A 25,928-nucleotide genomic window follows, 5' to 3' on the forward strand; every position below is an offset into this window, starting at 1 on the left:
CCAATCCCCACCCCACACATTTAGACCGAGCTGATGTCTAATTCAGCCGTGACCCTCACTCACAAAAGCACGGAATTGAGTAATTTCTGGTTGAACTGTGAGGCACAAATTTAATCTAATATTGGGAACGCGGGGATGGACCAAATATCGCCTGCGGGAGAGAAGGCCGCTCCCACTGGTGAACAGAGATGTCAGTGAACCCACACTATCCAATCGCTTTGATTCCCTGCCCTTTCCTCCATTACCGGGCTGTTGCTGTCCCGAGCAATGTTTGCTTGTTTCATTCGGGTTTGTTTAAAGTTTTCGTGATCCCTTCTCTGTGGTGTGCTGTTTGCCAGAGTACCCTCCCCTTTGCAGTACAACAGTCGTGTTTAATATTCCCTTTTTCCTGCGTGGAGTTGCCCTCTGTTCAGCCGGCAATCCCTGCACTGCAGGAGTTCAGCGGCTCATGGAAAGTTAAAGAATTTTCAACCGGAAAGAGTTGGAAACATGGCCTCTAGACAGTACGTACAGAGTTTAGCCGAGGAGGCAGTTTGTCCCATTTGCCTTGATTTCTTCACTACTCCGGTAACACTGGACTGTGGACACAACTTCTGCCTCTCCTGTATCACCCAGTGTTGGGAAAAGGAGGGGAGAAACTGCTGTCCGGAATGTAGAGAGGAGTTTGCTGACAGATCCCTCAGGGTCAATTGGGCCCTGGCAAGTCTTTCTGAGAAGGCTCAACAATTAAACCTGAATCAGAAAGAGACGCAGATGAGATCTCAGTGTGAGAGACATCAGGAGGAACTGAAGCTGTTTTGTGACACAGACAAGCAGCTGATCTGTCTGATTTGTAGAGACGCGAGAGAACACAAGTCTCACAACTTCATGCCCATTGAAGAAGCTGTTGAGATTTACAAGGTAAGTACAAGCAGTCTTTATCACCTGAATATTTACAGTATTCTTATTTTGCTGACGTTTTCTTCTTGAATCCAATCCCAGTGTCAAGTAAACTCATCGTTCAAATCTCTGACAGAGAAGAAATCTGCCATCCAGGAGTTGGAACAGCGACAGAAACAGGAGATTTCTGGAGTGAGGGTGAGATCTGCTTCCAGTTTAACGGGTCTGTGTGGTTTAATTCTCTTTATTGCAGGGTATAATCAATCATCACGTTTCATTTGACAGGAACAGTCACACACCGTGCAGGCCAACGTCACATCTGAATTTGCTAAAATACACCAGGTTCTGGCTGAGAGAGAGCAGCGCTTACTGAGCGATCTCAGGGCAGAGGAGGAGAAGATTCTGAACTCCATGGAGAAAAATCTTCAGGAGATTGAAGAGAATTTAGCCTCCGTTGAGGAGAAACTCTCCAAGTTACAGGAACAGATGAATGAGGAAGACAGTGTGATGTTTCTGAAGGTGAGGGTTTGTTGTTCAGTGAAAGCCCACAGTCTGTTCTGGATCAGACCTGCTCTTGTCACCACACTAATAGATCAAGGGTCTCTCTGGTCTTCCCCGGGATTGAGCTGCTGGGACCTGCATGCTGAGTTATTGATTACTTTGTGCAGCCGAAATGTAATATTCCCCTGAACCTCGCGTTACAATCCATTCGCCGTTCCTCGCAGTGAGAACGTGGATATTCAGTCCCAGTCAATTCAGATCTGTGTTTTATTTATTACAGGAGGAATTGTGTCAGGACAGGAGGTAGGACAGACCCTTTACTGAAACTCTGCACCGTTTGGTAAATAATAATAAAAATAAATAATAGTTCCAGTGACTTTATAACCCACTGTTTGATTTTACAGGGTTAGTGAGGAAACTCAGACATTGTCTGTAACAGAAGGTGTCATAACGTTTGGAAAATTCAGGGACACAATACTGAGAGGGATGTTTGATGCCATGAAGCAAGGTAGAGTTTGTATCAATTCCTGTGTTCTGGTTTATTATAAAAGTGAAATTACATGGACTGAAGTGGTAATTGTTAAAGCGATCCTGTAGGTAGTGGTACTTGTGTGTATGACGATCAACTGGAGTGTGACTCTATCTCTCTATCTCGATCTCTTTCTTTGTCTCTACCCTCAATATCACTCTATTTCAGTCTTTCTCTATCACTCTGTCTCTTCATCCCTGTTATCTGTCTCTGTCTTTCTCTCACTGTTTCTCTGTGTCTATCTATGTCTATCTCAGTCTATGTCAATTTCTCTCTCTGTCTTTATCTGTTTTTCTATATCTTCCTGTGTCTGCCTCTGCATATCCCACTATTTTCATGTCTCTGTCTAACTCTCCCCCGTATCTCTCACTCCCTGTATCACCCCGTTCTTTCTCTCAATGTCACGCTATCAGCCCCTCCACGCAGCCTCCCACTCCACCCTCCCCCACTCCCCCCCATCTCAGCCCGTTTCCCCCCATCTCCCCCCTCCCTCTCAGAGGTAGATAGAGACACAGAGGGGAGAGGGGAAGAGCGAGGTGAATCGTGTGTGTGTGTGTGTCTCTCTCTCTCCCTCACACACACTCACACTCTCTCTGCCTCAGATGTTGCCTGAACTGCTGAAGATTTCCAGCTCCTTTTGTTTTGGGACAGTTCCGTCCCTGTCCTCACACCCACCTCCCTCCTCCCCACAACCCTCAGGATCCCTCTAATTCTCTGCTTCTCCCCCCCCCCCGCCCCCACCACAGTCTATGAGACCCTGGATGTAAATTCAGCCGATCTGTGTGTTGAGGTGTCTGAGGATCTGAATCGTGTGAGAGGGACTGAGACCCAGATGAGTTTCTCCGACTCCGAGAACAGGTTGAGACCATAAGACATTGGTTTATCAGTTTATTTTCTGTTCTGGGATCGAAGGGATTCACATCAGGAAGACATCACTGGGAAGTGAAGGTGGTGGGGAATCTGGGCTGGAGGGTGGGAGTATCCACAGAACTTGCACCCTCTCTGTAGCATGGTACGGTGTCACGAGAGTTAGTGTTGCTGCCTCTCAGCTCCGCAGACCAGAATTCAATCACGGCCTCTGTTGTCTGTGTGGAGTTTGCATGCTCCCCTGTGACTGTCTTGGTTTCCCCAGGTGATCCAGTTTTCTCCCTCGTTCCAGGGACCTGCAGGTCGAGGGGGTAATTGGTGGCTGTCAGTTCCCACTGGTGTGTAGGTCAGTGGTAAAAAGAATGGGGGTGTGAGAGAGAATAAGTGACAGGGGTACAGGGAAGTGGGGAGAAGGGGTATTAGACTGGTAGGATTGCTCCCCTGAGAGTAGATATAAAGATCCAGATGTGAGTGTGAGACAGAGTAACTGACTGGGTACAGAGAAGTTGGGAGACGGGATATTGGGCAGGTGGGATTTCTCCCTACAGAGGTGATGTGATCGAGACAGGATCCATTTACTGATCTAATTATGAACTGTAAATCCTGGTGAGAGGGAATAAACCAGCAGGAACAGAAATGTCAGAGGGTGAAGTGTAAATTAATTGAAATTACCGTTGTCAATACAATAATTTTACCACCTTCATTAGTGTGTTCTCTTTAATAAATACTGATGTTGGAGATGTAAATGTTGAAGCGTTCTGGTTTTCCGTGGGTTCAACAGCAGCTGGGAACAGGGAACCCTGAGCTCCCGGATCCCCCGTCTCCCAAACACTGTTTTTTCAGTGTTGCTGTCACCCTGTGTCTCTCAGGTTGTTGTGGAAACAGCTCTGATGGAAGTGTGATCCCTGTTATGTCAGAGAGAGGGAAATTACTTCAGGGTCACTTTGGTAACAGTGTTTCTCGCTCTGTGTTTAGTGAGGAGGACAATGAACCTGGAGATTGGGGAATGAAACTGTTGTCTGAGGCTCTGAGGGACCCGAAGTGTAAAATACAGAAACTGGGGTAAGTACCAGACTGTGAGTCTGTGAATCTTTGTGTGAGTAAAGTTCCAATAATGTCCCATTTCTGTCCTGATGAACCCTTGCATCACTGTTCAAACCATTGATGGTCACCTGTGGAGATTTACACTGTATCTGTTTGTTTCTCTCTTCTGTTTCCTCTCGGTCTATCAGGTTGACAGCTGATAGTTCCACATCTGATTTTGAGCACTTCATCTCCACTCTCAGTGCAAACCACTCACTGAGAGAGGTGGAGCTGGACCTGAGTTACAATGAACTGGGAGATTCAGGAGTGAAACTGTTGTCTGAGGCTCTGAGGAAGATAAAGTGTAAAATACAGAGACTGATGTAAGTACCAGACTGTGAGTCTGTTGATCTTCATGTGGGTTAAGTTCCAATAATGTCCCAGTTCTGTCCTGATGAACCCCTGTATCACTGTTCAAACTATTGATGGTTACCTGTGGAGATTTACATCAATTTTCTATGTTGCTGCACAACCCAAATAACAAGTCCTCACCTCGGGCACCATCTGCTCTGCAAGGGTCAGAGTGTTTTCAATGTAACCTGTTCACCTCAGGTCACAGTGCGTGTCTGGGGAGTGGATCTGAGGTGGAATCAGCTCTTTTAACACACTACAGGGGATGTGTCAGTGAGAGGATAGTTGGGCTGAACTTACCTAGTTCCCTGTGGGGACACGGACACAACAGGAAATTGCTAAACACTTGGACACCATCGGTCTCACAGGGAAAGGTGTCAGGGAACATGAACACAGACCACAAAATGTTCAGGGTCAGATTGTGTGTTGAACATTTCTCACTGATGGATTTAAACTTGACTCAGTGTTTTGGTAACTTTTCTCCAACATTTGACCTGGAGCTGGTTTAATATTATCACTGAACTGTAAATCGATGCAACCATCAGCTGTCAGTGTAGGATTGGAGAATACTCTTACTGAGGTGAAACCAGTTTGCAGTGTGGGTGTTTCACCGAGGCAGCATTGTGTCGATGTGGTGACTGGGTTCGGATGTACAGTTAACGTAGGTGGTGAGTGTGTGGAAGTCGAATCCGGATAAAGTCACCCAGAGACCGTGTAAGTGCAAACTCTTTACTCAGAGCATCCCGGGATCACTCAGCTAGTCGCTCAAACAGGAACAGTCTGTGACTGTTCCTGCCCGTCTACTAACTAACTCACCATTCCCCTTACAAAATGGATATAGTTGTTCAGATACCCCACCCCCCACACATACCAAGCTGGAGTCGCAGTATTCCTTGACAGTACCGAGAGACAAATTACAGAATGAGCATAATACCCTAATGCACAAAACAGACTGGAGCTGCCCTGTCTCCACACAAGGAGATAAACATCCTGAAACCCTACCTTCAAAAAGAAATATTGCTCAGCATTGAATAACAAAATTAGCACATCTGTTGATCATCAGCGGTTTCTTTCAGAAAAACAGGCCAAAATTGTTTAACGGAGTGTTGGGCCTTTTACATACTTTATCATTCCCTCCTTTTGATCATTACATGATCAACAAAGCAGTAATTTAATCAGCATACAACATTAATTATAACAATGATAAGTACAACTATTAGGCCATAATGCAATTTCATGCTCCACATATAACCGTACAGGCCTTTGAATGACCACCATTTAGATCCCATGGTGAACCCGTGTAAATCCTGCCCTACTTTCTTGATGCTGTCTCTCCTTGGCAATGTGCTCGGAGAGGGACGTAATGTCAGTAGACCCATCAGGGAAGTAGCTGCCGCATTCTGTGCCAACGACAGCATAGGTTCACCCTTTCTCAGCTCGGATAAAATGTAAAGCCATAGGATTCTGTAGGACACTTTGTGGGATGGCTAACATTTCCATGGTCACCTCAGCCACCTGAGACTGGGTGCCGAATAGAGCACTGGCAGTTTCATTTGCCAATTTCTCCAGGTCAGCTGCCAACTTAATGATTTCTTGGGAGTTCCTTGCCGTGCCGTAAGATGGGAAGGGAATCATCCAGAACCTCTCTGATACGGTGATTCCTCGTTTCTGCCTCTGCTAGTGGGGGTGATCCCACAGCTCGGGCACTACCCTTAGATTGGGGACTAGGGAAGCTAGATAACAGTACCCGCTCCATTTCTTAATCCCCACAAACCCAATAGATGCTATTGAAAGGCCGAGGGAGAAGCCCGCCATTAACATTATAATTATAGATGATGCAAGTGCTGTTCCCCAGGAAAAGTTTCCCCTGGCGGCTGCAGTGACAAGTTGTATTTGCCACCCGGGTGCGGAACACACGTAAGTGTGGCCAAGAGTCTTCAGGGAGGAGGTCATATTCAACAGGTACCACCATTCAGAACACTGCCATTTGCAATCACTCAAGGTCCCCTTGCAATTCTGGACTTCATTACCCCAGGTGTTATTAGAGAATCCCAAAGCAGAGAGTTCCTTGCTGGAATTGAGGGGGATCACTGACAACTGTACCGCAGTCTTTCCATGCGAGGGTGCTTGTGCACATATCCAGCATTCCCCTGCTTCTTAGTGTTTGGCAAATTTGCGAGAAAGGGACAGGAAAGTAATATGGGCAAAATCAGACAGTAGGGGATGTTTTGGCCGTGGCACTTGGGGAACTACTCCCTGTGTGGGCCTCGGGGAAAAGATGGTTCTAACCTGCGGGGAGCTGCCACGTCTTCGTTGGCCACTGCTCCTGTCCTTATGTATGACTGTAGTTGACTGGAAGCCCACACAAAGAAGGCAAAAGACAACGGCCCAGTGCATGGTGAAGACCGTGATAGGATCCTTAGTCGGTAATTTTTTACAGTCTATACGATGTATCCACTGCAGTTGTCCTTCCGACTTGACTGCCGTGGGTGTGGTGAGTAGTACTTGGAATAGTTCCTTCCTCTGTTGTTCTAGTTTGCCATGGCTCCAGTTCTTAATGAGGACCTATCCTCGGGTTCGATGTTGAGGTATCGCCTCCTCTTGTCATATCGTCTTCGACCTTGTATGCCTGATGCACCTGTGAATGTAAGGCTGAGATAATCTTAGTTAGTAGCCAGTTTCTATCAGGAGTGAGAGGCCACGCAGAACCCCATGGGGTCCTCAGGTTTTCCAAAGATGATTTCAGCTGGTGACTATCCCATATTTTCTTGGGGGGTGGCCCTCATATGGAATAATGCTAAGGGCAATACCTTTAACCAATTAAGCCCAGTTTCCTCTAAGTTTTGCCAGTTTGGTTTTTTAATGTATCGTTTCCCCTGTCCACTATACCTGCAACCTGGGGATGGTGAGAGCAATGGAATTGTTGTTTGATGGATAAGGCATTGCAGATTTCCTCATTTGCATTTGCTACAACGTGGGGACTGTTATCGGAACTCAATATTTCTGGTAGCCCATGCTGGGGAATTACTTCTCGCATCAGTATTTTAGTTGCTGTCAGGGCTTATTCGGAGCCTCAAGAGATTTGGCATGTCAACAAATACACTCCAAAACTTCTATAGTTGTACCGTGGAGAGCATTCTGACAGGCTGCATCACCGTCTGGTGTGGAGGGGCTATTGCACAGGACCGAGGCAACACTCTCAACACGCTGGAGGAACTCAGCAGGTTGGGCAGCATCCGTGGAAACGAGTGGTCAACGTTTCGGGCCGGAACCCTTCGTCAGGACTGAAGAGGGAAGGGGCAGAGGCCCTATAAGGAAGGTGGGAAGGAGAAGGTTGGTAGGTTCCAGGTGAAAAACCAGTAAGGGGAAAGATAAAGGGGTGGGTGGGTGATAGGCAGGAAAGGTGAAGAAGGAATGGGGGAAAGCACAATGGGTAGTAGAAGGAGGTGGAACCAAGCGGGAGGTAGTAGGCAGCTGGGGGAGGGGGCAGAGTATGGTTTTTATCCTTTGTTTTTAACCAGACAGGGTATCAGCTGTCCCAATTTTCAAATAATTGTCCGACCTTATACGAGTCTCTCGGCAGATTGGATCTGGGTCCTGTCAAGGTCCTGTGCTGAGGTCCGGGTGATGGACAGAGACTCACATCTGTATCACAGGGAGTGACAAACACAATTTGTCTTTGCAGGTCCGATCGGTCCTGCAGATAGGATGTTCGGTCTGTCACTTACTCAGCCCGCCTCCGTGTCACAGTCCCTATGTTGGTACCCTGCTCACAGCGCCAAATGTGGAAGTCGAATCCGGATAAAGTCACTCAGAGACCCTATAAGTACAAACTCTTTATTCAAAGCAGCTGAGGCTTACTCAGTTAGTCGCTCAAACAGGAACAGTCTGTCTGTGACTGTTCCTACTTAATCCACCAACTAACTCACAATTCCATTCCCCTTACAGAATGGATATAGTCGTTCAGATACACACACACACACAGCTGGAGTCACAGTACCAAGAGACAGATTACAGAATAAGCATAATAGCCTAATACACAAAACAGATTGGAGCTGTCCTACCTCTACGCATGACTACACAAGGAGATAAGCATCCTGAAACCCTAGCTGGCTACCTTCAAAAAGAAATACTGCTCAGCATTGAATAACAAAATTAGCACATCTGTTGGTCATCAGCGGTTTCTTTCAGAAAACAGGCTGCTATTGTTTAATGAAGTATTAACACTTTTACATACTTTATCAAGTGGAGTCCCCTCCGAGGTTGGTTGTATGGGCACAGAATGTCTGGTAAGACGGAGAGGGACTTGCACCGTGTGACAACCTGTCCAGAGGATGAGCTCTGGGACTAACATGAGGAATACAGGGATGTGCTGGGTTTTTCTGTGGAGTTGGGACAAGGGGAGGGGAAGCTGGGAGTGTGAAAGATTGCACTGCCTCCCTGTGATTCAGTACAGAGCACAGGGTCCGGAGTGGTGGTGTACTGTGGAGTGGGGCTGGGATGTAGAGGGTGAACACAAATATACAATGTCCCCTGGGTTCTGCCATTTGTTCTGGGGAGATTTGAGTGTTTCCAGTTCGCAAGGTGCAGTGATGTTTATACTGACTGGTGTCTGATGCTGGATATTGGTGTTATCGGTAATTGTGGGGTTAATAAACACTGAGAATTACTGTGGGTATTGGTGAAAGTGGGATTAAATTTCTCATCTCTCTCTGAACCACAGTCTACGGTCAGTCGGTCTCACAGCTGCTGGTGTTGTGGATCTCGCCTCTGCTCTCAGTACAAACCGCTCACTGACAGAGCTGGACCTGGCTTATAATGAACTGGGAGATTCGGGAGTGAAACTGGTGTCTGAGGCTCTGAGGAAGCCAGAGTGTAAAATACAGAAACTGGGGTAAGTTCTAGACTGGGGGATTGGCACAGATCATCACTCCATTGATCTCCACAGCCCGAATAACAGGCCCTCACCTCGGGCTCTGTCGGGTCCACTTACAAGTTCAGTGTTAAACTTTATTGTTCTGGGCAAATCTAACCAGGGTGTAAGTGTTGTGAAAATCAGCATTTTGAGCAACAGTACAGAACATGACAAAAATGTCAGACATTAATTACAGAAAGTTAAATTAGTATTACTGAGACCTAAATTACACAATAAAGAAAAGCACAGAACCACATTTTGCAAGATGAGGGGATATCGTCTGAGATAGTGAGAAAACTCTGTGAGAGAGTTTGTACGTTGTTCCTGTGTATGTGTGGGTTTCCTCCACGTATTCTGCTTTCCTCCCACAGACACACCAGTTCACACGTTAATTGGTCATTGTAAATTGTCCTGTGATTAGGATGGGGTGAAATAGGTCATTTGCTGAGTTGTGTGTCTCGTTGATCTAGAACAACAATGTTTCATGTGATATCTCTAAGTAAATGAAGTAGATATAATTAGCATCTTTCACGTCAGTTCAAGAACATGATTCAGTGGGAATAATCTGTTGTTGAACCTTGGGATGTGGGTCTTCAGGCTCCTGTACCTCCTGTCTAATGACAGCATGGACAAGAGTGCATGGCCCAGATGGTATGGGTTCCTGATGACAGATGTCACCTTCCTGAGACTTTGCCGATTGCAAATGTCCTCGATGGTGGGGAGAGTTGTACATGATGTGGAACTGCCTGTAGTGTGTTGTGTTCCTCGGCATTGAAGTTTCTAATCCAGGTTGTGATGCAACCAGTCAGAATGCTTCTCTATGTACCTCTGTGGAGGTCTGTCACAGTCTGTGATGAGACACCCATCTCCATAATCTTCTGGGAATGTAGAGAAGCTGGTGTGAGCTGTTCATGTTTGCCTCCATGTCCTGGGTCCAGGAGAGATTCTCTGAGATCTTGTCACCCAGGAACTTGCTGCTGCTCACCCTTTCCACCGCTTACCCCTCCCTGAGGACTGGTGAAGTTTGTCTGATTTCCCCTTCTGCAAGTCCACAGTCAGTTCCTTCATCTTTCAGATGTTCACCGTGAGGTTGTTCTGATAACCCCACTCAACCAACTGACCTATCTCACTCCTGTACACCTCCTGATTACCTTGTGTGAATCTCCCAAGAACAGTTTTGTCACCGGTGAGTCTGAACAGTTTTGCTGCTGTGCTCAGCCACAGAGCCAGTGGTGTGGAGAGAATCGAGCAGGGGTTAAGCACACAGTGCTCAGATATACCAGTGTTGATGTCGAATGAGGAGGGAGAGGAATTCCAGGATATGGTTGCAGGATGAGGTACAGAGGCCACGATTGGACATGGAAGATCAGTTTTAGAGGGGATGATGGTGTTCAGTGGTGAACTGTAATCAATGAACGTATGTTTCCAGTTGTCCCGGTGAACCAGAACAGAGTGGAGAGCCAATGAGATGGCATCAGCAGCAGATTTGTTGTGGTGATAGATGAAGTGATGTGGGTCCAGGATCTTATTGAGCCACGAGTAGTCTTAATCCTTCTATAAAAATCAGAGTGTTTTCAATGCAGTCTGTTCACCTCAGGTCACAGTGTGTGTCTGGGGAGTGGGTCTGAGTTTGAATCGCTGTTCTAACACACTACAAGAGCCGTGTATGTGTAGGAGAGTGGGGCTGCCTTTACCCAGTTCCCTGTGGAGACACGGACACAACAGGAAAATACTGACCAGTTGAACACCATCAGTCCCACAGTGAAAGGTGTCAGAGAACACGGATCCTGATCTCACAATGTTCAGGGTCAGAGTTTGTGTTGAACATTTCTCACTGATTTAAACTTGACTTAGTGCTTTGGTAACTTTAATTCTCCAACTTTTGACCTGGAGCTAGTTTAATATTATCACTAAACTGTAAGTCAATGCAACCCTCAGCTCTCAGTGTGGGGGTTGGAGAATATTCTTCCTGTGGTGATCCCAGTTTGCAGTGTGGGTGTTTCCCTGAGGCAGCATTGTGTTGGTGTGGTGACTGGGTTGGGATGTACAGTTAACGTAGATGGTGAGTGGAGTCCTCTCTGAGTCTGGCTCTGTAGACACAGAATATCTGGACTGATGGAGAGGGAGTTGTGTCGTCATATGACAGCCTGTCCAGAGGATGAGCTCTGGGACTAACATGAGGAATACAGGGATGTGCCGGGTTTTTCTGTGGAGAAGGGACAAGGTGATGAGAGACTGGGAGTGTGGAAGGTTACACTGCCTCACTGTGATTCAGTACAGAGCACAGGGTCCAGAGTGGTGGTGTACTGTGGAGTGGGGCTGGGATGTAGAGGGTGAACACAAATTTACAATGTCCCCAGGGTTCTGCCATTTGTTCTGGGTTAATTTGAGTGTTTCCAGTTTGGAAGGTGCAGTGATGTTTATACTGACTGGTGTCTGATGCTGGACATTGGTGTTATCAGTAATTGTGGGGTTAATAAACACTGAGCATTACTGTGGGCACTGGTGAAAGTGGGTTTAATAAACCCTGGGATTTAACTTCTCATCTCTCTCATCCACAGTCTGCGGTGTGTCGGTCTCACAGCTGCTGGTGTTGTGGATCTCACCTCTGCTCTCAGTACAAACCGCTCACTGACAGAGCTGGATCTGTCTAATAATAAACTGGGAGATTCAGGAGTGAAACTGGTGTTTGAGGCTCTGAGGAACTCGGAGTGTGAAATACAGAGACTGGGGTAAGTATCACATTGTGTTTTCAGTTACAGACACTAAACACTGGGGCAGGTCTGCTGTCGGGACAACTGCAGTTCCGTCTCACTGTCCCGTGATCGGTCACAAACATCCCACAGACAGACTGTGTCTGGCTCACACTGACAGAACCTTCATCTGCTCTATAGACTGTCAACCCAGTTGGCCCTGTGTCACCACAGTGAGGTGTACGTGGGTATCCAAAAGGGCAGTGGGCACTTCCTCAGGTTCCCCAGTTCACAGGCTGGAAACCTGTGGCAGGGTAAAGCTGGCACAAGTCTGGTGATTCCTGTGGGATCCGTGGGCAGGGGCAGTGACTGGGGGAACAGTCAGTGACCCTTTTCACTGGAGTTCGTGCAGCCCCGTGGGTCTCACTGTTTTCAGCTGTGAGGGTGGGAATGTATTTTATTGTTCCCAGATCTAGTCATTCCCAAGTTTTACTGAGTGTTTGAGAGTCTGGTTCTGTGGGCACAGAACGTCTGGGCAGCTGGAGAGGGAATTGTGCTGTCTTGTGACAACCCGTCCAGAGGATGATCTCTGCCAATAATGTGAGGAACACAGGGATTTTACGGGTTTTTCTGTGGAGACCAGAGAAAGGGATGGAAGGCTGGGGGTGTGGAAGGTTACACTGCTTCGCTGTGATTCAGTACAGAGCACAAGGTCCAGAGTGGTGGTGTACTGTGGAGTGGGGCTGGGATGTAGAGGGTGAACACAAATATACAATGTCCCCTGGGTCCGGCCATTTGTTCTGGGTTGATTTGAGTGTTTCCAGTTCAGAAGGTGCGGTGATGTTTATACTGACTGGTGTCTGATGCTGGATATTGGTGTTATCAGTAATTGTGGGGTTAATAAACACTGAGTATTACAGTGGGTATTGGTGAAAGTGGGATTAATAAACCCTGGGATTTAACTTCTCATATCTCTCTGATCTATAGTCTACAGTGTGTCGATCTCACAGCTGCTGGTGTTGTGGATCTCGCCTCTGCTCTCAGTAGAAACAAGTCACTGACAGATCTGGACCTGGCTTATAATGAACTGAGAGATTCAGGAGTGAAACTGGTGTCTGAGGCTTTGAGGAAGCCAGAGTGTAAAATACAGAGACTAGGGTAAGTACTAGACTGGGGGATTGGGACAGATCATCACTCCATGGATCTCCACAGCCTGAATAACAGGCCCTCACCTTGGGCTCCATTGGGTCCACTCACAAGTTCAGTGTTAAACTTTCTTGTTCTGTGCAAATCTAACCAGGGTGTAAATGTTGTGAAAATTAGCTTTTTGTAGCAACAGTACAGAAGATTACAAAAATGTCAGATATTAATTACACAAATTGAATTAACATTAATTACACTTAAATTACACAATAAACAAACAATTTGACGGAATCTATTCTGAGACAGGAATATAACTCCGTGAGAAGGTTCGAGTGTTGTTCCGTGAGTAATTGTGTTTCCTCCACGTGCTCCACTTTCCTGCCAGAGTACAGAGATACACCAGTTATTAGGTTAACTGGTCTTTCCAAATTGTCCTGTGATTAGCTCTAATTCATGTGATATCTCTAAATAAATGAAGTAGATGTAATTAGCATCTTTCATGTCAGTTCAGGAACATGATTCAGTGGGAAGAATCTGTTGTTGAACCTTGGGATGTGGGTCTTCAGGCTCCTGTACCTCCTGTCTGATGACAGCATGGACAAGAGTGCATGGCCCAGATGGTGTGGGTTCCTGATGACAGATGTCACCTTCCTGAGACTTTGCCGATTGCAAATGTCCTCTATGGTGGGGAGAGTTGTACATGATGTGGAACAGTCTGTCATGTGTTGTTTTCCTCGGCATTGAAGTTTCTAATCCAGGTTGTGATGCAACCAGTCAGAATGCTTCTCTATGTACCTCTGTGGAGGTCTGTCACAGTCTGTGATGACACACCCATCTCCATAATCTTCTGGGAACGTAGAGAAGCTGGTGTGAGCTGTTCATGTTTGCCTCCATGTCCTGGGTCCAGGAGAGATTCTCTGAGATGTTGTCACCCAGGAACTTGCTGCTGCTCACCCCTCCCTGAGGACTGGTGAAGTTTGTCTGATTTCCCCTTCCGCAAGTCCACAGTCAGTTCCTTCATCTTTCAGATGTTCACTGTGAGGTTGTTCTGATAACCCCACTCAACCAACTGACCTATCTCACTCCTGTGCACCTCCTGATTACCTTGTGTGATTCTCCCAAGAACAGTTTTGTCACCAGTGAATCTGTACAGCTTCGGTGTTGTGCTCACCCGCAGAGCCAGTGGTGTGGAGAGAATCGAGATGGGGGCAAAGCACACAGTGCTCAGGTATACCAGTGTTGATGCTGAGTGAAGAAGATGAGGAATTTGAGGATGCAGTTACAGGGTGAGGTACAGAGGCCACGATCGGACATAGAAGGTCAGTTTTAGAGGGGATGACGGTGTTCAATGCCGAACTGCAGTCAATGAACGTATATTTCCAGTCGTCCAGATCAGAGTGGAGAGCATCTGCAGCAGACTAGTCCTGGTGATAGGGAAATGAAGGGCGTCCAGTTCCTTTCTGAGGCAGGAGTAGTTTTAATCCTTTGACAACAGTCGGAGTGTTTTTAATGAAACCTGTTCACCTCAGGTCACAGTGTGTGTCTGAGGTAAAACCACTCTTCTTACACACTACAGAGCTGTAAATGTGAAAACAGAGTTAAGTTGCCTTTGCCTGGTTCCCTGGGAGACATGGACACAACACAAAGTTACTGACCAGTTGGACACCAGCAGACCCAAAGAGACACATGTTTGGGAACACAGACCTGGATAACGTTGGTCTTGGACTAACATGAGGAAAACAGGGATGTGCCGGCTGTTTCTGTGGAGACGAGGCAAGGGGATGGGAGGCTGAGAGTGTGGGAGGTGACACTGCCTCACTGTGATTCAGTACAGAGCACAAGGTCCGGAGTGGTGGTGTACTGTGGAGTGGGGCCGGGATGTAGAGGGTGAACACAAATATACAATGTCCCCTGGGTTCTGCCATTTGTTCTGGGGCGATTTGAGTGTTTACAGTTCAGAAGGAGCAGTGATGTTTATACTCACTGGTGTGTGATTGTGGGGTTAATAAACACTGAGCATTACTGTGATTATTGGTGAAAGTGGGACTAATGAACCCTGGGATTAAACTTCTCATCTCTCTCTGATCCACAGTCTATGGTCTGTCGATCTCACAGCTGCTGCTGTTGTGGATCTCGCCTCTGCTCTCAGTACAAACCGCTCACTGACAGAGCTGGATGTGGGTGCTAATGAACTGGGAGATTCAGGAATGAAACTCTTGTCTGAGGCTCTGAGGAAGCGGGAGTGTAAAACACAGAAACTGGGGTAAGTACCAGATGCAAACAAGAGAAAATCTGCAGATGCTGGAGATCTGAACAACACACACAAAATGCTGGAGGAACTCAGCAGGCCAGGCAGCAACTATGGACAAGTTTCAGGAGCTATGGTCAATGATTCAGGCCAAAACCCTTTGACAGGACTGGAGACTAAAAAGCTGAGGAGTGGATTTAAAAGGTGGAGGGAGGGGAGAGAGAAACGCAAGGTGACAGGTGAAACGGGGGGCGGGGGGAGGGATGAAGTAATGAGCTGGGAAGTTGACTGGTGAAAGAGACAGAAGGTCATGGAAGAAAGAAAAGGGAGATAAGAGCACCAGGGAGAGGAGATAGGCAGGTAAGGAGAGAAGGTGAGAGAGGGAAAGGGGGATGGAAAACGATGAAGGAGGGGGCATTACTGGAAGTTCGAGAAATCGATGTTCATGCCACCGGGTTGGAGGCCACCCAAACGGATTGTAAGGTGATATTCAAGCTGTCGTTCCACCAGCCTGATGGCATGAGCATCGATTTCTCAAACTTCCAGTAATGCCCCTCACCCGCCCCTTTCACCATTCACCATCCCCTTTTCTCTTTCTCACCTTATCCCCTTGCTCACCCATCACCTCCCTCCCGTGCTTCTCCATCCTTTTCTTTCTTCCATGTCCTTCTGTCCTCTCCTAGCAGATTCTTCCTTCTCCAGCCCTGTATCTCCTTCACCCATCAACTTCCCAGCTCTTAACTTTATCCCTCCCACTCCCAGTTTCACCTATCACCTGGTGTTTCTCTCTCCCCTCTCCCACCGTTTAAATCGATCCCTCAGCTATTATCTCCTGTCCTGCCGAGATGTTTCGGCCCAAAACGTCAACTGTACTCTTTCCATAGATGCTGCCTGGCCTGCTGAGTTCCTGCAGCATTTTGTGTGTATAAGTACCAGACTGTGATGCATTGGGATAGATCATCACTCCATCGATATCCACAGTCCAAACAACAGGCCCTCAGCTCAGGCTTCATCGGGTCCACTTCAGACATCCCACCCTGCAAAAACTCATTTCAGGGGGGTAGCACCACCATTTCAGGGAGGTAGCACCCCCCCGCTCTCCGCAACCCCATAGCACCCCCACCCGGTCGACCTCCAAGGGTGTATGTAATAATTTGTTTTGTGATCTGTAAACCAGGTTGGGTATATGCAGAAAATGTGACATGACAATATGTACTTATACTATATTATATTATCATGTTTATTCTATTACAACTTTAAGCAACTCTATAGGGAGTTTGGCCTCATCATGTAGGACATCAGTAGCATAGCTCCTTAGCAGCTAGCCAGCTAGTTTAAATAACGTTAGCTATGCAAATAAACGAATGACATCTGTTAAACTCACCTCACCATGTCTTTTACATTTTAACCCACCATGGGCAATAGAATAGTCACTGTTGCAAACAGTGCAGCGAACAACACTGTCATTATTTTTGAGGTTGACTGTAAAGCCCACCCACATAGAAAACTGATAGGTCTATTTAGCACGAAAAGAAACCAATCAGGATGCTCGCTCTCGCTCTCGCTCTCCCTCTCCCTCTCAAAAAAAAATCGATTTCCGAGATATTGTAGATAATTTCTGGGCATCAGGGAGCCGCTATCAATATGCAGGAGACTCCCGGAACTTCCAGGAGAGGTGGGATGTCTGCCACTTGTAAGTTCAGTTTTAAACTATATTGTCAGGGGCAAATGTAGCCAGGGTGTAAATGTTATGAAAACCAGCTTTTTGTAGCAATAGTACAAAAGATTACAAACATCTCAGACATTAATTACACAAACTTAAATTGACATTAGTTGTACATAAATTACACAATAAAGGAAAACAAACATAACCACATTGGTGCAAGTTAAGTGAAGTTAGTCTGAGATAGTAAGCAAAATTTATGTTCATACTGTTTGCCCATGAGAAGAAACATAGAAAACCTACAGCACAATATAGGCCCTTTGGCCCTAAACGCTGTGACGAACATGTCCTTACCTTAGAAATTACCTAGGCTTACCCATAGCCCTCTATTTTTCTGAGCTCCATGTACCTATCCAGGAGTCTTTTAAAAGACCCGATTGTTTCCGCCTCCCCCATCGCCGTTGGCAGCCCATTCCACGTACTCACCACTTAAAAAACTTACCCTTGGCATCTCCTCTGTACCTACTTCCAAACACCTTAAAACTCTGCCCTCTCAGGCCAGTTATTTCACCCTGGGAAAAAGCCTCTGACTATCCACACGATCAATGCCTCTCATCATCTTCTGCACCTCTGTCAGGTCACCTCTCATCCTCCGTCGCTCCAAGGAGAAAAGGCCGAGTTCACTCAACCTATTCTCATAAGGCATGCTTCCCAATCCAGGCAACATCCTTGCAAATCTCCTCTGCACCCTTTCTATGATTTCCATGTTCTTCCTGTAGTGAGGCAACCAGAATTGAGCACAGTATTCCAAGTGGGGTCTGACCAGGGTCCTATATAGCTGCAACTTTACTTCTCGGCTCTTAAACTCAATCACGGTTGATGAAGGCTGATGCACGTATGGTTTCTGAACCACAGAGTCAACCTGCGCAGCAGCTTTGAGTGTCTTATGGACTCGGACCCCAAGATCCCTCTGATCCTTCACACTGCCAAGAGTCTTACCATTAATGCTGTATTCTGCCATCTTATTTGGCCTACCACACTGAACCACCTCATTCTTATCTGGGTTGAACTGCATCTGCCACTTCTCAACCCAGTTTTGCATCCTATCAATGTCCCGCTGTGACCTCTGACAGCCCTCCACACTATCCACAACACCCCCAACCTTTGTGTCATCAGCAAATTTACTAACCCATCCCTCCACTTCCTCATCCAGGTCATTTATAAAAATCACGGAGAGTAGACGTCACAGAACGGATCCCTGAGACACACCGCTGGCCACCGACCTCCATGCAGAATATGACTCGTCTACAACCACTCTTTGCCTTCTGTGGGCAAGCCAGTTCTGGATCCACAAAGCCATTTCCCCTTGGATCCCATGCCTCCTTACTTTCTCAATAGGCCTTGCATGGGGTATCTTATCAAATACCTTGGTGAAATCCATATACACTACATCTACTGCTCTACCTTCAGCAATGTGTTTAGTCACATGCTCATAAAATTCAATCAGACTCATAAGGCACGACCTGCCTTTGACAAAGCCATGCTGACAATTCCTAATCATATTATGCCTCTCCAAATGTTCATAAATTCTGCTTCTCAGGATCTTCTCCGTCAACCTACCAGCCACTGAAGTAAGACTCAGTGGTCTGTAATTTCGTGGGCCATCTCTAGCACCTTTCTTGAATAAGGGAACAACACCTGCAACACTCTAATCCTCAGGAACCTCTCTCGTCCTCATTGATGATGCAAAGATCATCGCCAGAGGCTCATCAATCTCCTCCCTCACTTCTCACAGTAGCCTGGTGTACATCCCGTCCAACTTGATGCTTTCCAAAAGCTCCAGCACATCCTCTTCCTTAATATCTACATGCTGAAGCTTTTCAGTCTGCTGCAAGTCATCACTACAAACACCAAGATCCTTTTCCGCAGTGAATACTGAAGCTAAGTATTCATTAAGTACCTCTGCTATTTCCTCCGGTTCCATACCCACTTTTCCAATGTCACACTTGATTGGTTCTATTCTCTCACATCCTTATCCTCTTGCTCTTACATACTTGTTGAATGCCTTGGGGTTTTCCTTAATCCTGTCTGCCACGGACTTCTCATGGCCCCTTCTGGCTCTCCTAATTTCATTCCTAAACTCCTTCCTGCTAGCTTTATAATCTTCTAGATCTCTATCATTACTTAGTATTTTGAACCTTTCATAAGCTTTTCTTTTCTTCTTGACTAGAATTATAACAGCCTTTGTACACCACGATTCCTGTACCCTATCGTCCTTTGCCTGTCTCATTGGAATGCACCTGTGCAGAACCCCACGCAAATATCCCCTGAACATTTACCACATTTCTTCCATACGTTTCCTTGAGAACATCTGTTTCCAATTTATGCTTCCTAGTTCCTGCATGATGGCTTCATATTTCTAATTAAAAGTTTCCCTAACTTGTCTGCAACAAAGGTTGTAAATTTGTCTCTGTGTGAATGAATCTTGTCTGTGTGGTCCTGTTTCTTCCCACAGTCCCGAGTGTTAGCAGTTAGTAGGTTAACTTGTCATTGTATATTGTCCTGTGATTACTCCTGTTTCGTGCAGTAGCTCGGAATAAATAAAATTAATAGAATTCGCATCTTTCAGGTCAGTTCAGGAACATGATGGCAATGAGAAGAAGCTGTTGTTGAACTTTGGGATGTGGACCTTCAACCTCCTGTCTGAGGGATTGGCCCAGATGTTGTGGGTTCCTGATGAAACAACCAGTCAGAATGTTTTCCAGTGTCCATCTGTGGAAGTCTGCAGTGACATGCTGCTCGATTTATAAGAAAGCTAATGTGCTTTCTTTGTGGTTGCCTCTACAGTATGTTCTGGGTCCAGGAGAGATTCTCTGAGATGTTGTCACCCAGGAACTTGCTGCTACTCACCCTTCCCACCGCTCACCCCTCACTCAGGACTGGTGCTAGTTTGCCTGATTTCCTCTTCTGCAAGTCCACAGGCAGTTTCTTGGTCTTACTGATGTTAAGTGTATGATTGTTCTGATAACACGACTCATCCTGCTGATCTATCTCGCTCCTGTACACCTCCCCGTTACCATCTGTGATTCTGACAACAGTGGATTTGTAATCAGTGAATTTGTAGAGCAGGGGGTGGTGTTGATGGTGAGTGAGGAGAATGAGGAAGTCAAGGATACAGTTACAGTGTGAGGGACAGAGGCCCACAAATTGGTGATAGAACAACTGGCTGACATATATTTCCAATTGTCTGGATAATCTAGAACAGAGTCGAGAAGGTATCTGCTGTGGATAGATACCTACAGTTGGGGTGATAGATTAATTGTAGGGGGTCCAGGTGATTACTGAAACAGGAGTTGTCCTGAGATTTAAGCAAAGCTCACCGCAGGTCACTGTGTGTTTCTAGAGGGTGGGTCTGAGGTAGAATCAGCTCTTCCAACACACTTCAGCGACTCTCAGGCAAACTACACCAGTCCTCAGTGAGGGGTGATTGGTGTGGAACGATGGTGGGGCAACCTTTGCCCAGGTCCCTGGGAACACCAACACAGCAGGAAGTTACAGACCAGTTGGACACCATCAGTCCCACTGAGAGCGGTGTCAGGGGACATGGGCCCAAGCCAGAAACGGTCAAGTTGAGATTATGAGTTGAAGATTTCTCAGCATTCTCAGTGTGTTGGTAACTTTAATTCTCCAACCTTTGACCTGGAGCTGGTTTAATATTCTCACTGAACTGTAAACCATTGCAGCCCTCAGCTCTCAGTGTGGGTTTGGAGAATATTCTCGCTGAGCTGAAACCGGTTTTCAGTGTGGGTGTTTCCCTGAGGCAGCATTGTGTCAGTGTGGTGACTGGGTTGGGATGTACAGTTATTGTAGATGGTGAGTGGCGTCCCCACCGAGGTTGGTTCTGTGAGCACAGAACGTCTGTTCAGATGAAGAGGGAGTTGTGTCGTCGTGTGACAACTCGTCTGGAGGATGAACTCTGGGATGAATATGAGGAACACAGGGATGTGCTGGGTTTTCTGAGGAGACAGGACAAGGTGACGGGAAGCTGGGAGTGTGGGAGGTTACACTGCCTCCCTGTGATTCAGTACAGAGAACAAGGTCCAGAGTGGTGGTGTACTGTGGAGTGGGGCTGGGATGTAGAGGGTGAACACAAATATACAATGTTCCCTGGGTCCGGCCATTTGTTCTGGGGAGATTTGAGTGTTTCCAGTTCAGAAGGTGTATTGATGTTTATACTGACTGGTGTCTGATGATGGATATTGGTGTTATCAGTAATTGTGGGAATAATAAACACTGAAAGTTGCTGTGGGTATTTAGTGGAAGTGGGATTAATAAACCCTGGGATTAAACGTCTCACCTCTCTCTGATCACTGACAGAGCTGGACCTGGCTTATAATGAACTGGGAAATTCAGGAGTGAAACTGGTGTCCAAGGCTCTGAGGAGCCCATAGTGTAAAATACAGAAACTGGGGTAAGCCTGAATAACAGGTCTTCACCTGAGGCTCCGTTCGGTCCACTCACAAGTTCAGTGTCAAAGTTTATTGTTCTGGGCAAATCTAACCAGAGTGTAAATGTTATGAAGGTTAGCTTTTTGCAACAGCAGTTTAGAATGTTACAATCATGTCAGACATTAATTACACAAACTAAAATAACATTAATTGCACATAAATTACACAATAAAGGAAAACAAACATAATCACAGTTTGTAAATTGAAGGAACATACAGTAGTCTGAGATGGAATTAGGGTCACTCAGGTCAGTTCAAGAACATGATGCAGTGGGAAGAAGCTGACTTGTATTTCCAGTTGTCTGGATCATCCAGTACAGAGACGAGAAGGCATCTACTGTTGAGCTGTTGGGGTGATAGGTGAATTGAAGGAGGTCTAGTTCCTGAATGAGGCAGAAGTTGATCTGAGACCTTTGAAGGGTCAGAGTGTTTTCAATGCAGCCTGTTCACCTCAGGTCACTCAACACCATCCACCCTGCTCTGCTGGGGGTGAAGCTGATAGCGATGCAGGTGGATGCTTCCCTGGTATCATGGATTCTTGATTACCTGACTGGCAGACCACAGTACGTGTGCTTGCAACACTGTGTGTCCGACAGAGTGATCAGCAGCACTGGGTCTCCACAGGGGACTGTCTTGTCTCCCTTTCTCTTCACCATTTACACCTCGGACTTCAACTACTGCACAGAGTCTTGTCATCTTCAGAAGTTTTCGGATGACTCTGCCATAGTTGGATGCATCAGCAAGGGAGATGAGGCTGAGTACAGGGCTACGGTAGGAAACTTTGTCACATGGTGTGAGCAGAATTATCTGCAGCTTAATGTGAAAAAGACTAAGGAGCTGGTGGTAGACCTGAGGAGAGCTAAGGTACTGGTGACCCCTGTTTCCATCCAAGGGGTCAGTGTGGACATGGTGGAGGATTACAAATACCTGGGGATACGAATTGACAATAAACTGGACTGGTCAAAGAACATGGAGGCTGTCTCCAAGAAGGGTCAGAGCTGTCTCTATTTCCTGATGAGACTGAGGTCCTTTAACATCTACCGGACGATGCTGAGGATGTTCTACGAGTCTGTGGTGGCCAGTGCTATCATGTTTGCTGTTGTGTGCTGGGGCAGCAGGCTGAGGGTAACAGACACCAACAGAATCAACAAACTCATTCGTAAGGCCAGTGATGTTGTGGGGATGGAACTGGACTCTCTGACGGTGGTGTCTGAAAAGAGGATGCTGTCTAAGTTGCATGCCATCTTGGACAATGTCTGCCATCCACTACATAATGTACTGGGTGGGCACAGGAGTACATTCAGCCAGAGACTCATTCCACCGAGATGCAACACAGAGCGTCATAGGAAGTCATTCCTGCCTGTGGCCATCAAACTTTACATCTCCTCCCTTGGAGGGTCAGACACCCTGAGCCAATAGGCTGGTCCTGGACTTATTTCATAATTTACTGGCATAATTTACAGATTACTATTAAATATTTATGGTTCTATTACTATTTCTATTTCTATTTATTATTTATGGTGCAACTGTAACAAAAACCAATTTCCCCCTGGGATCAATAAGGTATGACTATGACTATGAGTGGGTCTGAGGTAGAATCAGCTGTTTTAACAGACTACATGGGTTGTGTGTGTGTTAGGAGATTGGGGCAGCCTTTACCTAGTTCCTTCAAAGAGACATGGAGACAATAGGACACTGTGATCTGCATTGTAAGGCTGAATATGTTGCAGACGGGGGAGTATGATCTGTGATATACAATGTATAATGTTTCTCAGGGTTTCGGCTGGTTGATCTAGGGAGATCCAAGTGTTTCCATGTTGAAACTCACTGGACTTCCATGTCCAGTGTCTGATGCTGGACATTGGTGTTATCAGTAATAGTGGAGTTAATAAACACTGAGCATTACTGTGGGTATTGGTGAAAGAGGGATTAAAGTTCTCATCTCTCTCTGATCCACAGTCTGCAGTGTGTCGGTCTCACAGCTGCTGGTGTTGTGGATCTCGCCTCTGCTCTCAGTACAAACCGCTCACTGACGGAGCTAAATCTGTCTAATAATGAACTGAGAGATTCAGGAGTGAAACTGGTGTTTGAGGCTCTGAGGAACTCGGAGTGTAAAATACAGAGACTGGGGTAAGTAGCACATTGTGTTTTCAGTTACAGACACTAAACACTGGGGCAGGTCTGCTGTCGGGACAACTGCAGTTCCGTCTCACTGTCCCGTGATCGGTCACAAACATCCCACAGACAGACTGTGTCTGGCTCACACTGACAGAACCTTCATCTGCTCCTCAGACTGTGATGCCAATGGGCCCTGTGTCACCATAGTGAGGTGAACGTGGGTATCCAAAAGGGCAATGGGCACTTCCTCAGGTTCCCCAGTTCACAGGCTGGAAACCTGTGGCGGGGTAAAGCTGGCACAAGTCTGGTGATTCCTGTGGGATCTGTGGGCAGGGGCAGTGACTGGGGGAATAGTCAGTGACCCTTTTCACTGGAGTTCGTGCAGCCCTGTGGGTCTCACTGTTTTCAGCTGTGAGGGTGGGAATGTATTTTATTGTTCCCAGATCTTGTCATTCCCAAGTTCTACTGAGTGTTTGAGAGACTGACATTCATAACAATTTAACTTCACTGATACTACAGTCTCACCTGTTGAGGAAACCCTTCTGTCAGTTCAGCCAGACACAGAGGATCAGACTGTTACCATAGCTGAACATCCAGGAGTGTCCTAGTGGAAAGTTGTGGAGGGAACAGTGTGGACCCACAGCAGATGATGGGGAATTTGTGGTCAGCAGGAGATCTGTCAGTGTGATGAACAAACTCTGGGAATCCCCTGATTCCTCTTATTTCTCTCATTTGCAGGCTCAGGTGCACTCAACTCACAGATTCTGGCATTGAGGATCTCGTCTCTGGTCTCATTTCAAAACACTCACTGAGGGAATTGGACCTGATTTCAAACACACTCACAGACCAATCTGTCTCTGCTCTCCGCCACCTCGTACTGACCCATCAAAGTCTGCAGCGGATTGTGTGAGTATTTGTGGTGACATCTGGTGTGAACCCCTGGGTGATAGTTGTCTGTGAGTGTTGTTGACATATTAATGTCAGTCCCTGTTACTGACACTGTTGTGTAATCTGTGTGTTTCCTCTTTATTCCTCCATCTGTTTCAGACTGACGTGGAATTGGTTCAGTTCAGGTAAAAAGAAAGAACTGAAGACTGTGGAGAGAACCAGACCCGGACTGAAAGTGATCGTCTGAACATCCCACTGTGTGTACATCACCACCCCTGGGATCGGAACATTTCTCTCCGATTTCCCACCCTCCCCTTTGAACCTGAACATCCCAGCTGGAACCGAGCAAGTCTCCTGTGATGGCGTGGGAGGCCTGGCCTGGCCCTGGAACCTGGGACTCAGGTGCTGGGTCCCAGGGTGGTGCTTCCATCGGACGTCCATCACTGGATGTTACCCGGTGCACAGGCGGGACAGTCTCACTCAGTGTCCCTCGGACTGGGCTGAATCTCTGGGGCTGAAGCAGCAGTCAACTGGGACCGGAACTGTCTCTGCACCCTGTTCGGTTTCTGGTGATGGAAGGAGTGAGTCGACTGGGCTGATAAATGATCAGTAATGTCTGTCATGTGCTATAGTGTCATAAGTAGCAATGTCCCAAATGATGAATGACAGCGATCCACAGGGCTGGTTACACAGGGGATCAGCTGGATTAATACGTTACTGAACTTTCTGCAGGTATTTTGTCTAATACACTATTCATCATCGTGATGTGTCGTATAATGTGGGTGATCATGGTCTTTCATTTGTCTTTAATCTGTTGTTCTTATTCTTCTCTCTATCTCTGACCGTGAACCTTCTTGGCAAGATTTTTCTACAGTAGTGGTTTGCCCTTGCTGCCTTCTGGGTGGTGTCTTTACAAGATGGGCGACCTCAGCCGTTATCGATACTCTTCGGGGATTGTTTGCCTGGCGTCAGTGGTCGCATAATCAGGACTTGTGATATGCAGCCGTTGTTCATACAACCATCCACCACCTGATCCCTTGACTTCACGTGACCCCTATCGGGAGCTAAGCAGGTGCTACACCTTGCCCGAGGGTGACCAGCAGGCTAGCAGAGGGAAGGAGCACATTACACCTCCTTTGGTAGAGATGAATCTCCACCCCACCACCCAAAATACAATATTACCAGGCTTTTATTTTACCATTTATTATGCAGTGACCATCATGTGTTGTTACTGAGCTCAATAAACAGTTATTATTTTTGAACGTGTGCCTGAGACTTCACGGTTTGAGAAGAAAATATTCCCTTCATCACTCAGCTTGTGGAGACTCTGACTGATGTTCGGGTAGTGAACTGGGAGATGCTGGAGTGTTCAGAGAGCGATGTTTGGACATCGTTACCGTCTCAGTGTGAGCTGAGGTGTAAAACAGTACCTCAGTGAGGAGATGGAGGAGTTTGTGGTTTATCTCCTCCCATGGGCTGTGTTTGTTGCCACATTCAATGTCGATCATGGGTGGGCTGATAATGACTTGTCGGAAGGGATGGT

The 25,928-nt window shown here is 46.7% G+C and overlaps 1 protein-coding gene across 2 annotated transcripts; it reads left to right on the forward strand.

Annotated features, from left to right (window-relative positions):
- Positions 1 to 265: 265 nt before the first annotated feature.
- On the forward strand, positions 266 to 25,612 carry LOC134339955 (ribonuclease inhibitor-like). Of its 2 annotated transcripts, XM_063036759.1 has the most exons (15): positions 266 to 900; positions 982 to 1,077; positions 1,165 to 1,398; positions 1,661 to 1,683; positions 1,785 to 1,888; positions 2,656 to 2,767; positions 3,752 to 3,838; positions 4,009 to 4,182; positions 8,934 to 9,104; positions 11,687 to 11,857; positions 12,806 to 12,976; positions 15,054 to 15,224; positions 23,339 to 23,509; positions 24,236 to 24,403; positions 24,545 to 25,612. In XM_063036759.1, exons 1-15 carry the CDS (start codon positions 490 to 492, stop codon positions 24,630 to 24,632), a joined length of 2,352 nt encoding a protein of 783 aa, XP_062892829.1. In that variant the 5' UTR covers positions 266 to 489; the 3' UTR covers positions 24,633 to 25,612. The 2 variants fall into 2 exon arrangements, with proteins under 2 accessions (XP_062892829.1, XP_062892830.1); XM_063036760.1 differs by lacking the exon at positions 23,339 to 23,509.
- Positions 25,613 to 25,928: the final 316 nt, after the last annotated feature.

Source organism: Mobula hypostoma, chromosome 31 (genome assembly GCF_963921235.1).
Source record: "Mobula hypostoma chromosome 31, sMobHyp1.1, whole genome shotgun sequence".
Lineage (NCBI taxonomy): Eukaryota > Metazoa > Chordata > Chondrichthyes > Myliobatiformes > Myliobatidae > Mobula > Mobula hypostoma.

Excerpts from the sequence above, each read along its gene's own strand:
- LOC134339955 (XM_063036759.1), top strand. The coding sequence starts at position 490 with ATGGCCTCTAGACAGTACGTACAGAGTTTAGCCGAGGAGGCAGTTTGT. Across the intron at positions 2,768-3,751 it reads TTCTCCGACTCCGAGAACAG|TGAGGAGGACAATGAACCTG; the intron begins GTTGAGACCATA and ends CTCTGTGTTTAG. Across the intron at positions 11,858-12,805 it reads TGTGAAATACAGAGACTGGG|TCTACAGTGTGTCGATCTCA; the intron begins GTAAGTATCACA and ends TCTGATCTATAG.